Raw genomic sequence first — 18,467 nt, 5'->3', positions numbered from 1 at the left:
GTCCATCCCTGGTAGAGCAGAGCATGGAGAAGAGAAAAGACTAATGAGCCTGTTGTGAGGCCATGTTAGGTGATATGGCGGTCAGTTGGTGCTAGGAGGCAAGCTTGCATGACAGCCATGTCATGGCTGGTCCCAGAGGAAGGTGCCATTTTTCTGTGACCTATGGAGGTTGAGGGCATGCATGTCTGAAACTATGTAGTCTTGGAGCCAGACAGGTGGCCATAGGCTACAACCCGCATGGGCAAGGGGGGTTTTTGTCAAGTGCTCAAGACCTGGGGAAGGTGTGAGCAGTAGAACCGCAATGGAGAGACGGCCATCTGTGGCAATACTGGCTGCAACGTTATGCTTGTGTCAGCATTGACAGTTATCTCAAATGAGCAAAGTAAAGTGATGTGGGTGGTGGGCAAGAAATGATGTAAGTGGAGAAGCAGTAGCCATGAAGCCTGAGCAGTCACAGAGTTGGATTGAGAGGTATGCAGTGTGGAAGTCAGAGGCATCAGCAGCAGTGGGGAAGAAGGAAGTGAAGAGCACTTGTGTTCCCTTAAATACCTGTTCTGCCTACTAGACAGAGTCATCATCTCATCAGCTAGGACATAATCAAACATCTCTTCCGCATCAGTAGCTGTAGACATCACTTCCACATCAGTAGCTGTAGCCTATGATGCCCTGTCATCCAATGCACAAACAGGTTTTACTCAGTTGATGGAAACAGTTTGACATTTACAATCGAGTTAGATTTTCATGATGTTACTCACATGGCTGAATATTCTTTGTGGACCTGAGTACGGCAGCTGAAATGCCGCCTGGACTGTGTTGTTGGTTAACATGATGAATTCACAGTAAGACAGTTCGTTATGTATAAACACCCACAGCTAGACGTGTGGCCACAGGGCTGGGGGTGTACATTTGCGATGTGTGAGCAGATGTGCTCAGCTAGGGCAGGAAGCTTGTACCTGGGTAGGAGCTTGGAGTCTTCTATGAAATCGGCCAGTAGCACTAGGGGTTTGCATATAGGATATCTGCTAAGGAAACATTCAAGTCTTCTTCATGGGCAGTGCAAATGTCAAAGATCTTCAATTCTGTAGTTGAAGATGTTCATTTCACTGCTTCTATACAGTGCTAGTGTTTGTTTTTGTTCTATCTGCAATGTTGTGTGTTGTCTCTATGTTTGTGCCTTTATGAAATGGAGTGGACAAGAAGCACGATTTATGAATTTGTCATGCTCTGTGAGGCAAAGGAATGCCTCTGAAACTTTTGAAGTCATAGTTATAAAAATATTACACAGAAGCATGACTCCCTACAAAAAAAATGCTGTGTTGCTTCGCACTAGCAATTGTCACTTATTTGCCGTGTAATTACTGAAAGCCTCTTCTCAAGGTTTGCAGCTATGCAGTTATGATCTATGGAACATGAAGAAAGCTAAACCAACTGCTCAGCATGTTTTACTGTCAACATTTCATCACCCTGACCAAATAAAGCATTTACTATAACTTTTACGTCTAAGTTTCTGAAATTATTTGGATTGAGGAACAAATTGTTAATGGCTGCTGCATTATGACCTTCAATCCATAAGACAAAAGATTGGATTCTAAAAAAACTTTCCTCCTTAAACGCAATGTGTATACAAATTTGGCAGGAAATTTCACAGCAGCATACACACTGCTGCAGGGTGAAAATTTATTCCCATTCCATATAAACAGTATCTCAGTGTGACGTCATTTCCAAGGTTTTAAAAAAATGAAAAGATAGAATTAAATCTCTCTCTCTCAAACCCCCATTCCTCCTCCTCTTCCTCCCTCCTCTTCCTCCCTCCTCCTCCTCCTCCTCCTCTCCTCCTCCCCCCCTACTTCCCCTCCCTCTTGTCTTATAGGGTTGAACCTATTCTAAAATGTTATCAGACTGTCAGTATAGCAACATAATTTGGTCACTGACAGGATATGCCTCTCATCAGTTGGAAAGCCGAACTCGGAGAAGATCAGTTTGGATTCTGTAGAATTTAAGGAGATGAGACCTGGATAAACTGAAAGAACCAGAGGTTGTAGAGTGTTTCAGAGAGCGCGTTAGGGAACGATTGACAAGAACGGGGGAAAGAAAGACAGTAGATGAAGAATGGGTAGCTTTGAGAGATGAAGTAGTGAAGGCAGCAGAAGATCAAGCAGGTAAAAAGATGAGGGCTAGTAGAAATCCATGGGTAACAGAGGAAATGTTGAATTTAACTGATGAAAGGAGAAAATATAAAAACGCAGTAAATGAAGCAGGCAAAAAGGAATTCAAACATCTCAAAAATCAGATCGACAGGAAGTGCACAATGCCTAAGCAGGGATGGCTAGAGGACAAATGTAAGATGTAGAGGCATATATCACTAGGGGTAAGATATATACTGCCTACAGGAAAATGAAAGAGACCTTTGGAGAAAAGAGAACCACTTGTATGAATGTCAAGAGCTCAGATGGAAACTCAGTTCTAAACAAAGAGGGGAAAGCAGAAAGGTGGAAGAAATATGTAGAGGGTCTATACGAGAGTGATGTACTTGAGGACAATATTATGAAAATGGAAGAGGACGTAGATGAAGATGAAATGGGAAGTACGATACTGCGCGAAGAGTTTGACACAGCACTGAGAGACCTAAGTCAAAACAAGGCCCCGGGAGTAGACAACATTCTATTAGAACTACTGATAGCCTTGGGAGAACCAGCCCTAGCAAAACTTTACCATCTGGTGAGCAAGATGTATGAGACAGGTGAAATACATTCAGGCTTCAAGAAGAATATAATAATTTAAATCCCAAAGGAAGCAGGTGTTGGCAGATGTGAAAATTATTGAACTATCAGTTTAACAAGTCGTGCCTGCAAAATACTAACATGAATTCCTTACAGACAAATGGAAAAAGTGGTAGAAGCCAACCTCAGGGAAGATCAGTTTGGATTCTGTAGAAATGTTGTAACACATGAGGCAATACTGACCCTACAACTTATCTTATAAGATAGATTAAGGAAAGATAAACCTACGTTTCTAGCATTTGTAAACATAGAGGAAGCTTTTGACAATGTTGACTGGAATACTCTCTTTCAAATTCTGAAGGTGGCTGGGGTCAAATACAGGGAGTGAAAGGCTATTTACAATTTGTACAGAAACCAGATGGCAGTTATAAGAGTCGAGGGGCGTGAAAGGAAGCAGTGGTTGGGATGGGAGTGAGACAGGGTTGTAGCCTATCCTTGATGTTATTCAATCTGTATATTGAGCAAGCAGTAAGGGAAACAAAAGAAAAATTCAGGGCAGGAATTAAAATCAATGGAGAAGAAATAAAAACTTTGAGGTTTACCAATGACATTGTAATTCCGTCAGAGACAGCAAAGGGTCTGGAAGAGAGGTTGAACGGAATGGACAGTGCTTGAAAGGAGGATATAAGATGAACATCAACAAAAGCAAAACGAGGATAATGGAATGTAGTCGAATTAAGTCAGGTGATGCTGAGGGAATTAGATTAGGAAATGAGACACTTAAGGTAGTAAAGGAGTTTTGTTATTTGGGGAGCAAAATAACTGATTATGCTCGAAGTAAAGAGGATATAAAAAGTAGACTGGCAATGGCAAGGAAAGCATTTCTGAAGAAGAGAAATTTGTTATCATCAAGTATAGATTTAAGTGTCAGAAAGTCGTTTCTGAAAGTATTTGTATGGAGTGTAGCCATGTATGGAACTGAAACATGGACAATAAATAGTTAAGACAAGAAGAGAATAGAAGCTTTCGAAATGTGGTGCTACAGAAGAATGCTGAAGATTAGATGGGTAGATCACGTAACTAATGAGGAGGTACTGAATAGAATTGGGGAGAAGAGGAGCTTGTGGCACAACTTGACTAGAAGAAGGGATCGGTTAGTAGGACATGTTCTGAGACATCGAGGAATCACCAATTTAGTATTGGAGGGCAGCGTGGAGGGTAAAAATCGTAGAGGGAGACCAAGAGATGAATACACCTAGCAGATTCAGAAGGATCTAGGCTGCAGTAGGTACTGGGAGATGAAGAAGCTTGCACAGGATAGAGTAGCATAGAGAGCTGCATGAAACTAGTCTCTGGACTGAATACCACAACAACAACAGTGAGCTTGTACCTCATAAGTATATTTATGATTTGTAGATGGTCTGAAATTTTGGAGGAGAAGTGACGTGAGTGTGTTTATTAAGGGTACCTATCAATCTAAAAGTTTTTCTACCAAGAAACCAACGACACATCTGTAAATATTATTCAAAGAAGTATTTCTCTCTGTACTGGCACCTTCCTGAGAAAGTTATACGTATCATTTGAAAATGCATTATTACTGTGGAGTATTACATCTGAGTGCGTGACAGGACATCGGCTATTCTCGTGTTTTAAAATTGTCCTTGGCATTTACTTGTTAACTGATTTTTATGCACATGATGTGATGGTACTAGATTTAACAGATCTTGTTGTACTAACAAACTAATTATAAATTTGGAAAGTTGCCACTCACCATGTAGCAGAGATGCTGAGTCGCAGATAGGCTCAACAAAAAGACTGTCACAAATAATGCTTTCAGCCCATAAGGCCTTTGTCAAAAATAGACAATAGACACACATACAACCACACTCACACAAACGCAATTCACACATTTGCATTAGTAAAGTGTGTGTGTGTGTGTGTGTGTGTGTGTGTGTGTGTGTGTGTGTGTGTAGTGTGTGTGTGTGTGTGTGTGTGTGTTGTCTATTTTTGACGAAGGCGAAAGCTTTGTTTGTGACAGTCTTTTTGTTGTGCCTATGTATGACTGAACATATCCACTGTATGGTGAGTGGCAACTTTCCTTTTCATAATATTGTTACATTCCATCCTGGATTTTCCATTGTTTAATTATATATTTGAATTCATGTAACAACCCACACAGCATTCAGTACATGTGCCAACATAACTTAATAACGAAACTGTTTATAAAACAGTTAATGGCATAAATATGAGGCAAAAGGAGCTTTGTACTATTTTCAGAGAGCCATTTTTGCTATGGCAAATGGTGATATCATTGAAGGAATTAAAATATATGATAGAAGGTGGTAATTTTTGTGTTAATGTGAACAGGATAAAGCAGGTTGAGAGTGGGAACCATTATCATTTTGTTTGTGTGAGTAATGAATAAAAACAGTGTCTGTTCAAAATTTTTGATAGCATCCACTCACAAGGCAGGAGTTGGCTGGTGTGGTAAAACCATTTTTCCTGTACAAAAATAAAAAGAATAGCAACTGTTATATTTTTGTGTTTTTTATTTGTTTCTTTGAGAGAGAGGGAGAGGGAGAGAGTTTTAAATCAAAATTGCATCTGTGTTTTTAATTTTGTGTTTCAGACTTTGTAGGAGTGTCTGCATCTCTGCACCTGCTGTATTTTTCAACGTAGGAATGGATGGTGTTATCTTGGAAACATTTCTTATGACCTGATATAGTTGAAGGCTAGTTGCTGAACTGCTACAGAAATTTTCATTCAACTTCCTACAAGAAAAATAATCTAAATGTTAAGATAGTTTAACAGATCATTGTGTAAATCATTTATTGTAGTGATATAAATAGGTGATAGCTATCTCAAATTCCTTACCATCGGAAGTATAGAGAGAAAAATCACAAGACCACATGTGTGTTTTGTTTTTTGAAAAAAAAAAGAGAGGGTAGAATGAAGAAGAGAAAATCTTCCAATAATAAATCAAAACCAAAGAAAAAGTGTAGTACCCTTAAGAGGGCAACATCTAGGAAGGCTACTGCTGTGAAAAGAAAAACGAAAAATTCATCTGCAACAAAGCCTCGTTCACAACAGAAGATCAATAGGATAACAGTAGCTGGAGATGGATGTAAAAACAGAAAAAGGAAACATAATAATGAGAAAGAGAGAGAAAAGAGCAAGCGGAGCAGGTTGCCCAGTCACAATGCTTCACACCACAACAGTCGCTGTAATTTGTGTTCACAGCCAGAGCCAAAGGCTACCAGAGGCAAGAGTTCAACAAAGAAGAATGGTTCAAATCATTATCGTGGTGTCATTGAGCTGCCCTGTAAAAAAAGTGTGTTTGAGAAGGCATGTAATCTCAGACGAACGATTGAATCAGGGGACCTTCTGCCTGCTAGCTTGCAGCCACTTCTTAATGACAGTGTAGCAAACAAATACGATATAAATGAGTTGGTTGCTACTGTAAAGGAAAGCAAATCTAAGTGGCAAGAAACTGAAAAGCGTATGCTTGAGCTGGATCGTTCTATTAGAGCTGAGCTTTGCATCAATAAGGCAAATCCAGAGAAATGTTTGCCACTTCTTGATGAATTAAATTGTCTTGAGATCGATGCTCTAATGTTGAAACAGAATCCAAGATTAGTCCACACAGTGCAAAAGCTCTGTCAGTTTGTTGGGAACAGAGGAGTAGGTAACTTCACAGAAGAAGAGAAGACAAAATATCTAGATAGTGCTGCTCAGATTAGGAACAAGTCTAAAGCTTTGTTTCAAAAGTGTCATAAGTTGTTTGGTATTGAAGGAGGTCAGTCATTTAAGAAAGTTTTTAAAGAGAAAGTTCAAGAATACCAGGAAACAAAGAACAGCAAATTTTTAAGGGAATTATGTCAAAGAGTTAATAAAGGTTTTAAGAAAAATCAGAGTTCAAGGCCCTTGAGAAAGAGGGTATCAGGTAACACAAAATAAGATATTAAGGAAATTGCATTTAAATAGCCTCCAAGCATAGTAACCTACAAAGCTTAAACAACTCTTTTTACAGGGCATTTTAATAATAATGATTTCTGGTTTACAGTTGTTAGTTTCTAATATATTGTTTTCTAAGTTACTGGTAGCCATTTAGATGAAAACTGGAAAAACTTCTGCTAATACCAATATTCATTTCAGTACAAAACTACAATAACGGTTTACTTTACCTGTTGTGTAAATAAGCTTTTTAAGTGTCTGACAATTTAATTATTTGATCAGCTTACAACATGATGATTTATTTTATTGATGAAAGGTTTGAGAAAAGGGAGAAGCCGAGCAAAACCTTGACATAATACCATGAATTTATTATTATTTTATAAAATGGTAACTGATGCCATCATACCTTAACAGAGTAAATATGACTTTGAAAAAGAATGATGAAAAGTGTTAGTATTTGTGTAGGCATAGTATCTGTGTTATGAATAACTGATTAGGTCTGTATCTTGAGGGAATTGCTGTATTTATGACTGAGGAATGAATGTTTTTTATTCATTCTTGTGCAATCTGTGATATCAAATAATGTGTTACAATACGTGTGAAACAGCATTATTAAAATAGTAAATAATATAGTAAATACTTACTGTAACACATTTGACCCTTTGACTGCTGTCTTTCTTCCAAATTGTGCTTCTCATAAAACTATGAACCACATTAGGACATTAATAAATTTGGTTTGTACAGAGATAATGGAATTATTTTCTCTTCTAGTTTCTTTACAGCTTTTATTTTTCCTTGGATTAAAAAGGAAAACGTAGGAATGGGAGTTGATCAAATATGCAGAAAGGAATGGTTTTCAGCTTGTGAACAAAGTTAGCATAACTTGGAAACAATCAATCTTCTAACGATCCGAGGTCCCTTAACAAAATCAGCACAAAAACAATATAATGTAATGGATGAAAGTGCTTGTAGTTCTGTGGAGTAAGCCGGCCGGGGTGGCCGAGCGGTTCTAGGCGCTACAGTCTGGAACCACGCGACCGCTACAGTCGCAGGTTCGAATCCTGCCTCGGGCATGGGTGTGTGTGATGTCCTTAGGTTAGTTAGGTTTAAGTAGTTCTAAGTTCTAGGGGACTGATGACCTCAGGAGTTAAGTCCCATAGTGCTCAGAGCCATTTGAACTATTTTTTTCTTTGGGGTAATGCTAAGCTTGGAGTGTAACTCTGAATCTCACTAGATGTTTCCTTTTACAAACCATTTATATTTGGCATAATGAGTAATTTGTTCCATTATTCCCAATATTCATTCTATTTTTTACATTATTTACCCATCTACTACTAACTTGATAATTAATTACATACTAAATCTTGAATAAGCTACTTTTGGAAATAATTTATAGCAAAAATTCAGGTTACCTTTAGCTGTACCCTAGCATGATGCCCCCTTAAATAAGTATAAAACTTTTGTTAGACATTTCTGTTATATAAATTCCATGGGGCTACTGTTATGTCCACCTGAAACAGTCAAACCATTTTAACTCATACCATGCTATGTCTCATAAGTTTTGACATTATAATTTTGCGTCACAGGTCAATTCCCATGTACCTTCTCAAAGGCCTGTGCAACTCTTTTCAGATTTGTTCCACATCCTTCTCACAATGAATCTAGCTAACTTTTGAAAGATACGTATAAGCCTATCTAGAACCATAATAATTTAAAAGTCTTCTCAAGTAGATATAACATTCCGCACAGCTAACCATCTATGATAAATGCAGGCACAATTCTTCCCTGCTAAAGGCACACAGCTCCAATTCTCGGTTTTTATTGTTTTATTTAAACAGATTACAAATTCTTTTAACCTAAAAATGAATTCTGTTTCTTCTGATAAATGAAATAATATGCAGTTCTTACTCTTCAAACTACTCTTTGGTTCTGAAAATTCAGTTTTGCTAAAAACATACACTGCACAATAATACAGTGAAATTATTTCAGACTCATGCTAAGTGAACAACACAAAAATATTCAGTGGCAGCGTACTAGTTATTATGTTTCCCCATTGTAAACAAGGAAGTAGTGTGGTAGGCATACTGGAATCACATTTGGGAGAACAGTGACTCAGATCCCCATCTAGCCATGGTTTCATGTAATTATGTAAGAAAAATTTAGGATGATTGCTTTGATAAAGACACAGCCGATTTTCATTTCTCATCTTTCACCTAGTCTAATCTTGTGCTCAATCCCTATGTCCTCACTGTTTATGAGTCATTAAATCCTAATCTATCTTCCTATAAACAGATCTGTATTTCTTGATAATAAATATCACTAAAGCACCTTCCACTAATAACTTTGAAGTGGTTTTTGTGTGTGTGTGTATGTGTGTGTGTGTGTGTGTGTGTCATTTGTTGCATTTTTCTTATATTGATTTTTCCTCCTGTTCCTTCTTATCAGCACCTGTCATGTTAAGACTAAAATTTTACATCTTTTTCTGCAATAAGACAATTTTGTACCTTTATTTTCAGTTTTCTTTTTTTTTTTTTAGACATACGTGGTCATGTTTATAATAAAGTGCAAATATGTAACAGACTTAAACATGTGCCATACTATGATTTGAACACAAAACTCTGTGGTTTGCCATGATTGCAAATTTTTTGCCAAGTAAGTTATTCAAGGTTTTTTTAATAGAGACTTTCAGAGACTCAGAGTCTGCCAAAAAAAACAGAAATTATTTCACATTTGGTTTAGTAAGGAATTTACATCGCCTGAAAAACAGAAGTTTATACTGGCTAATACATCTGACACACACAAAGGATGTAATAATTTTTACAATATTTTACAGTAAGTATAATAGCTAACTGATTCCTCTTCTTGTAGTAAAATGTTGTAAGTCATTGTGGAGGGACACAAGTCAGTCTGCCTGTCAGGAAAGATCAATTTCACACAATAATCGGTTGGTATCTGAAAGATCTTCAAGTTGCAAGTCTTAGAATATATTCTTGCTGTAAATGCAATGATTTCTTTTGAAAGTAGAAAACTTCAAAAATTTATATTCAGTTTCTATGACGATGCTTAGTCATGTAAAAAATTGCTCACACCTGGAGATCTGTGATTCCATCTCCATTTCAGGAGCAAGAACGTATTAGCTTCTATCTATGATCGATATTATACGATGGGAGCAGCCAGAGTGTGGAGGGGTTGGGGGGGGGGGGGGGGGGACAGAAAGAGAATTAAAACTGGTGCCATAGACCAAAATACATGGGAGATTACTCTGTCCTTGAAAACCTCTGACTATTTAGAGAATGGGCTCATGAATGGATCTTACAGTATCATGTAGTAACTAACAGATCCAGACTTTTCAAATCAGTTAACTCAGAGGATGGAATCAGTAATCATAAGGCTATTATGACATCAGTTGACTACAAGTGTTACAATGAATGTTAAGAAATGTAATAGAAATATTTTTGCTTTGCAATAGTGACAGGAATCATAATGTAGAATATATGAGAAGTCAACAGTAACTACTCAGCACAAGGAATGAAGATGTGGATAGTATCCAGGAGCATTGTACAATATGCCTCGGACCTTTATGTGTCGAGAAAGGTTGTGAAAGATGCTAAATAACTACTGTGGTTCAATAGCCAAGTTAGAAAGTTGCAAAAAAAGTGCAGAGAGTTTCAGAACAATTCAAGATGAAGCACGAAATAGATACGTGAGTCGCAAATGCTTTGAAAAGTATTGAAAATGTCACAAAGTAGAGGCTATATAAAAAAAAAAAATATGAAAGAAGGTATACAACGTGCGGTAAGTGCCATAAGAACCTGTTTTACAGAAAAGAAAACTGCTCGTCATGATATGAAAATCCTCAAACCAAGCTTAGAGGAAGAAGGTTTGTGGGACAAATGATGACATCTGTTACCCCCATGCACAAACAAGCAGGGGACAGCCAATGCTTACCGATGGGACAAGTAACAATACCTATTATGCAGAAACAAACTAACGACAGCCAGTGTCAACCAGTATCTTCTGCTCAAGTGCCTGACCCAATGCAGATGATGCCTACGCAAAATACAAAGTGTTGCCAAAAAAGACAACATTGGAGACATAAAAAGGGACATCCAATTTATAAAGGATTTTGTATCGAAGACATTAAATGTAGTAATAAGAGGAACGAAGCAAATTGAAGTGTAAACGAAAATATCATAACAACAGCACTTTTAAGAACTCAAAATAACAAATGAGACATTCAATACAAACAATGAGGAGAACCATCACTATAATATCCACAGAGGATGTCAGTGGACAACAGCACACACACAAAAAAGCAAAAGGAATATCAATAATGTAAAATCCATCATTTGGACAGGAGAAGATGAAAACAATAATTGTGAACCTGTGGAAGGAAGGGCCTGGCTTTATCTAGGCAACTTAAAGAAAAACACCACTTCAGAGAAGGTTAGAAGTTACCTAAAGAGAAAAGGGATGAAAAATAGTATAAAATGTAAAGAACTGCACACACTAGGTGACAAAAACGTCTACAAAGTAGGGTTTCCATTCAGATTTTTTGGGGATACAGAGCGGTCAGAATTTTGGCCACAAGGAATAGGAGTTAGGAGATTTCATTTTCAAACAACACGCGACAGCAAAGGAGAAGAACTGCAGTAACCACACAAATATTCTGCACAGAAACCTTTTTAACAGAGGAGCATACTATAAAAGTGTACTATTAATTTCACTCTTTTGCATGCCAAACTGCAGGTGGACCAGCAGAAGGAGTTTCCATATTCCTCAAACTACTCCTGTGATTAATAAAGGAAACAATTAGAGATGAAAACACAATTATAGTTAAAACAAGTCAGGTCCCAATAATGAGCATATATATACTCAACCACAGATGATGGTAGAAGATGAAATCAAAAGAATAGCAGATACATTAACAGAAATAAAGATCTACGCAAGAGTAATCCTTGTAAGCAATCTCAGCACAAGTAGACTCAAACCAAACACTAAAACAGAACTGATCCTGGAAACGTTGGGAGGATGAGAATATAGCCTCATCAACAGACTAGTGTTATTCAGAGGTGAAGGCATAACAGCAGTTAACCAGAAAGTACTCGTGGACATCAATGGTAGCACCAATAAGAAAACATATACCAGCACAATGACTTCTGAATTTAATCAGCTATTACCAACAACCTAGCCCAAGTCAAACAGGATATCCAGGAAATTAGACACAGAGAAGTTAAAAGGAAACCTAGAAAAAAGAGAAAAAGCAAAATGTGTAATACAGTTACACCAGGTGATGCAAGCTGCGGAACTATGCACAGTGACCTCTGAAATCCTGTCAAACAAAAATAAAAGATAGGAAATTGCAAACCGTGTTCGACAGTGAGTGTTATGATGAACAGCAGAAGATGCTGTCAGCACTACACTGAGCCAAAACCACAACTTAACAATATGACCTGTCATTATATGCCAGCAGAAGGTCATACAAAACACAAATAAAGAAGAAGAAGAAGAAGGTGGACCACATTGAAGAAGAGGCTAAACGATGAGCAGAATGTGCCCAAAGAGAGCCATTCATAGTGATCAAAAACCCAAGACCACCACCAATAAAAAGAATCTCAGTGAATACATGTGAAAACCATTTTGAAGCCATCCTAAACCTCCAACACATGGAAACAGCTTATGAATACAGTACAATGGAAACTGTAGAAAGTCACACACCTATAACAAGATAAGAAATGTGCCAAGTGATAACAAAGGCAAAAAGTAAAAAGGCTTCAGGGCCAGAGAGCATATATATAGAATGCATCATGGAATCCTATAAGGGAAAGGAGAAAGCTGTAGCCTGGACTCATACAGAGGCCTAGCCCTCATAAACAAAGCTTTCAAAATTTTCATGGAAATATTAACCAGAAATCTTACCACTGAAATAGATGCCGAAGTTCCAGAAAACCAGTTTGTTTCAGAAAGGGAAGAAGCACCCTACATGCAGTGAGGACTGCTTAGTAAAGCAAGCACAAGATACACTAAGACATCGAGGGAAAACATATTTTGTAGTCTTTATAGAATATAGCAAAGTATTTGACACTGTTACCAGAAAAAAAACTCTTCTGAAAACTCAGACTGTTGATTGGTGACACGCACCAAATAGTAAAAATACTTTCAGACATCTTAAGATACAATCACATCCAACTATCTGATGGTATCACCATATCCAAGAACTTAACTCAAACAAATGGAGTACTACATGGAGACCCAATCAGTGCAACGCTATTAAACATCATGACAGCTGGCATCACAAAGATCACCATGGACAGTTCAGCAGTACTCATATTTTATGCTGATGACATGGTAATAGGTTCAGAATACAAAGAAGAGCTACAGAAGGTGCAAAACAGATCAATATTATGGTCTGTGCAAAATGACTTACAAATAAACAAAACCAAACAGATGATTTTCAGAAGAGTAGGTAAACTCTTACCAAAAAACACGCTGGCCCTTCAAAACAAACTACTAGAAGCAGTACCAAAATACAGATATTTCAGTCAGTCTACAAACAACAATGACACCATTAAACACCCAAGTGAAAGGAAGAGCAGGAGCAGCAATAAAAGCAATTTACAACAGCCTCAAAAGTTTTCAATAGAAGCAGTGATGACACCATTTAAAATGGCCATAGCACGAATAGCAACTTACGGGATCCACATATTCAAGGACAAACTACAACGTCAATGACCTAGTAACACTAGAGAAGTCAAATCCCACTATATGAAATGAATCCTGGGAATTGAGAAGACACTGCTTCAAGATTGGCTTACATCTTAATGAAAGGAACCTCCTCATAGAAGACATCACAGTGTTGTTGCGCTCATGTCCAACACCAAGGCCTACAACAGCACATACCATATACTCGTAGAAAAATACAACTCTGTCTGGAATGACTTCCATTCAGCCTATGCCATAATGACAGAAGTGTGGAAACAGACAAACTACGCACTCCAACACACAGTAATACTATACTCAATACATGGATTCCTCACAAGTTTTGCCAAAACAAGAGATACCACCAGCTAAATGAACACTACATGTGTCAACTGTGCAGTGAACACTGTGAAAGGTATCATGCAAAAAACTGCAAAAAAGGAATAATGTCAATAAAAGAACTAAGACTAGAGTAATGACATAACAACAATAACAGAGTAAAAGAAGTCAAAGCCATGTTGAGAAACAAAAGCAGAATGAAACCAAAATTAGCATAAGGATAGCAGAGCAAAAATAATTCAGTGAATTTGAAAATAAAATTTTGGGAACCAATCTGCCCAAAAATCATAAATTTTGGATTTATGTAAAATCAGTAAGCAGATTTAAATCATCTGATTAGCTGCTCGGTGAAAATTCCAGCACTGAAGCAGGTGATGACAGAGAGAAGGCCGAAATATTGAGTTTAGTCCTATTTTTGTTTCACTCCAGAAGATCCTCCTTTCAAATTCACTCACAAAAGATTTAGTGTACAGAACATTCATTAGACCATATTGATAGTCTGGGACCCTTACCAGGTTGCATTACTAGAAGAAGAAGGAGAATAGATCTAACAAACAATACCACATTTTACCATGAGTTTGGTTCATAAGTGCAAGGGCATTATGGATGTGCTCAACAAACTCCAGGAACAGACAGTGGAAGACATTCTTTTCCATTTCAGAAAAGTTTACTGCTAAAATTTCAAAAACATATGAACAAGCCGAGTCAGGCGGCATTTTACTTTTTTCTGCGTAAGTCTCACGAAGTGACCACACAGAAAATTAGAGCTCATGTGGAGTAGTGATTGTTCCCATTTATCACTCATGAACATAACATGGGAGAAGAGAAATGATTGTGGTACCAGAAGAACCCTCCGCCACATCCTGTAAGGCATCTTGCAAAGTATGGATGTAAATACGGCACCTTACTAAACAGTAGCAGGCTTTCCCTTCATTGGGGATTTAAATATCTTCTCAAGCTGTACTGAATCTCATCTGGTTGGAAACAGTGAGGGGCGGGGAAAGTTAGTTTTCCCATCCCGTCATGTCCTTCTGTGACGACCAGTGTGGAGCCTTTCATGGATTCCATTATAAAATGCACACTGTCGGTAGTCTGCAGTTTCATTTCCCCAGCATTTGCTTTCAGTGTGCAATTATGACAGGAACACCGTGAAATAGATTCTTATTGCTGACACGTTTTATGCAAGAAAACTGCTTGGTTCACACTGCTGCTGGCACACTTTGTGATTCTGTCTCAGCTAATTATTTGTTTAAATATTCACTGAATGCAAGTTCTGTGTAGTGCTAAGAGATTTTTGATTTTACTTGAGTACTTCCTTGTTCCTATTTGTGAGTTATATGGCATAGTTCCAAGACACATGGTGTCAAGTGAAGGAACTCATATACAAGGATAATAAAGTCATTCACAACCTTAAAGAGAATTCCAGAAGACATTTAATTGTGTTGACACAACAGATTGCAAAAACACAGGCATTTGGTATTTCACTTATAATTATTTGGAAAATGTGTGCAGAAATGCAATGGACAGAAACTTGTGATGAAGAAAGTGAGTCTCAACCTTTCAGGAAATATATTAATGTGCCTAACTTTTATTTTTGGGTTACTTTTATCATACACTCCTGGAAATTGAAATAAGAACACCGTGAATTCACTGTCCCAGGAAGGGGAAACATTATTGACACATTCCTGGGGTCAGATACATCACATGATCACACTGACAGAACCACAGGCACATAGACACAGGCAACAGAGCATGCACAATGTCGGCACTAGTACAGTGTATATCCACCTTTCGCAGCAATGCAGGCTGCTATTCTCCCATGGAGACGATCGTAGAGATGCTGGATGTAGTCCTGTGGAACGGCTTGCCATGCCATTTCCTCCTGGCGCCTCAGTTGGACCAGCGTTCGTGCTGGACGTGCAGACCGCGTGAGACGACGCTTCATCCAGTCCCAAACATGCTCAATGGGGGACAGATCCGGAGATCTTGCTGGCCAGGGTAGTTGACTTACACCTTCTAGAGCACGTTGGGTGGCACGGGATACATGCGGACGTGCATTGTCCTGTTGGAACAGCAAGTTCCCTTGCCGGTCTAGGAATGGTGGAACGATGGGTTCGATGACGGTTTGGATGTACCGTGCACTATTCAGTGTCCCCTCGACGATCACCAGTGATGTACGGCCAGTGTAGGAGATCGCTCCCCACACCATGATGCCGGGTGTTGGCCCTGTGTGCCTCGGTCGTATGCAGTCCTGATTGTGGCGCTCACCTGCACGGCGCCAAACACGCATACGACCATCATTGGCACCAAGGCAGAAGCGACTCTCATCGCTGAAGACGACACGTCTCCATTCGTCCCTCCATTCACGCCTGTCGCGACACCACTGGAGGCGGGCTGCACTATGTTGGGGCGTGAGCGGAAGACGGCCTAACGGTGTGCGGGACCGTAGCCCAGCTTCATGGAGGCGGTTGCGAATGGTCCTCGCCGATACCCCAGGAGCAACAGTGTCCCTAATTTGCTGGGAAGTGGCGGTGCGGTCCCCTACGGCACTGCGTAGGATCCTACGGTCTTGGCGTGCATCCGTGCGTCGCTGCGGTCCCGTCCCAGGTCGACGGGCACGTGCACCTTCCGCCGACCACTGGCGACAACATCGATGTACTGTGGAGACCTCACGCCCCACGAGTTGAGCAATTCGGCGGTACGTCCACCCGGCCTCCCGCATGCCCACTATACGCCCTCGCTCAAAGTCCATCAGCTGCACATACGGTTCACGTCCACGCTGTCGCGGCATGCTACCAGTGTTAAAGACTGCGATGGAGCTCCGTATGCCACGGCAAACTGGCTGACACTGACGGCGGCGGTGCACAAATGCTGCGCAGCTAGCGCCATTCGACGGCCAACACCGCGGTTCCTGGTGTGTCCGCTGTGCCGTGCGTGTGATCATTGCTTGTACAGCCCTCTCGCAGTGTCCGGAGCAAGTATGGTGGGTCTGACACACAGGTGTCAATGTGTTCTTTTTTCCATTTCCAGGAGTGTAGTTCCCATGAGATATTCACTTTGAATGGTTTCAATATCATTCAAAGTTTTCCATATCTTGTGACCAATTAGCTTTATTGTTTTTGCTGTACCATATGATGATGGGGACCCTCCATATGTGAGCAGGAAAAACTGCTGAGAGCAACAGTGAACTGTGACAGGTTGCTGTTGGCTATTGCGAATTGTAAAAGAGGATAAATGGACCGCAATGGCTCAGATCACTCAGCAACAAAGTGAAGGGCGGCAACTGATCAGCAACCATACCATGAACACCGCAGTCCCACATTATGATGCAGAAGCATGTACATAATCTTATGTTCCTTTGCTCACTGTAGATAACAGGACACACAGATTTGTCAGTGAACAGTTGTTGCAATCAGTAACACTGTAATTCAGTTTAGTTCCTATTGTGAACTTTGCAAATAATATATGTAAATACTCTGAGATTGCTACTGATAATATCTTTGTAAACAAATCGAAGAAAAAAGTCACATCACAAAACCAACAGTAAATGGGCTATCTGATGATGAAAAGCAGCATCTAGTGTTAAATGTCAAAACTTGTCAGCAGAAAATAATCTGTTAAATCTGAGTAACGGAGGGTAATAAATCAGTCAGAAACTGAGAATTTTGAGGAGATTGCTCAAAGACGTGAACTGGATAGATGTTTACAATACTTCTGACTCTTATGGAAAATACAAAGCATTTATTAATAAAGTTACTTCTGTTTTTGAAAATTGTTTTCCCATAAAGGTAACTCAAAGCAAACATAAGTAAAAAAATAAACCATGTTTTACAAAGGAGACTGTATCTACTATCTAGGAACAGCTCTGATGTTAGCATTGTAATTCATTGCAAAGAATACTATAAAACATTGAAGCAAGTAATCCAAAAATCGAAGCAGCTTTATTACGAGAAAAAGATAATTACATCAGGCAACAAAATAAAAACTGTGTGGGCTATAGTGAAACAGAGGCAGGTGGGGCCAAAAAGGAAGAGGAACGGATAACTCTTAAAATAAATGAGACATTGGTAACAAGTGCATGTAGTGTTGCAAACTTCTTAAACAGGTACTTTATTTCTATTACTTACAGCTTGGGGTTATCAGGTTCTGCGGACAGTGTAGTGGAGTACCTGAGACCAGCCTTTAAAAATAACTTCAGTAAAATGGAAATGTCTCGTCTCCTGGTGAAGTAGCATCCGTCATAAAATCCTTAAAATCTAAGTATTCTATTGGATATCATAATATCAATTAACTTAATCAAAGAGTGCTCATGTGAGTTAAGTTCTATCTTAAGTTATTTGTGTAATCATTTCCAGACTGGCTAAAATATGCCGAAGTTAAATCTCTTTACCAGAAGGGGGAAGTAAAGATACCATTCACCAATATCACTTTTGCCAGCTTTTTCAAAAATATGTGAAAAGGTTGTGTTAAAGTTTCTCCTTAAGGATCTGACTGCAAATAATACGAGGGCAGTTCAATAAGTAATGCAACACATTTATTTTCTCGGCCAATTTAGGTTGAAAAAACCGGAAATTTCTTGTGGAATATTTTCAAACATTCCCGCTTCGTCTCATATAGTTTCATTGACTTCCGACAGGTGGCAGCGCTGTACGGAGCTGTTAAAATGGCATCTGTAACGGATGTGTGTTGCAAACAACGGGCAGTGATCGAGTTTCTTTTGGCGGAAAACCAGGGCATCTCAGATATTCATAGGCG

The 18,467-nt window shown here is 39.0% G+C and overlaps 1 protein-coding gene across 4 annotated transcripts in view; it reads left to right on the top strand.

Moving 5' to 3' along the window:
• Positions 1-7,421, top strand: part of LOC124711555 — a 41,479-nt gene extending 34,058 nt beyond the window's left edge. For all 4 annotated transcript variants that reach the window (XM_047241694.1, XM_047241709.1, XM_047241701.1 and 1 more), the window contains one exon: positions 5,350-7,421. In XM_047241694.1, the coding sequence (XP_047097650.1) occupies positions 5,670-6,677 (1,008 nt within the window). In that variant the 5' untranslated portion in view covers positions 5,350-5,669 and the 3' untranslated portion in view covers positions 6,678-7,421. The remainder of the gene's footprint in view (positions 1-5,349) is intronic.
• Positions 7,422-18,467: the final 11,046 nt, after the last annotated feature.

Source organism: Schistocerca piceifrons, chromosome 1 (genome assembly GCF_021461385.2).
Source record: "Schistocerca piceifrons isolate TAMUIC-IGC-003096 chromosome 1, iqSchPice1.1, whole genome shotgun sequence".
Lineage (NCBI taxonomy): Eukaryota > Metazoa > Arthropoda > Insecta > Orthoptera > Acrididae > Schistocerca > Schistocerca piceifrons.
The sequence above is the reverse complement of the archived record's forward strand: the minus strand, read 5'-3'. Positions and strand labels throughout refer to the sequence as shown.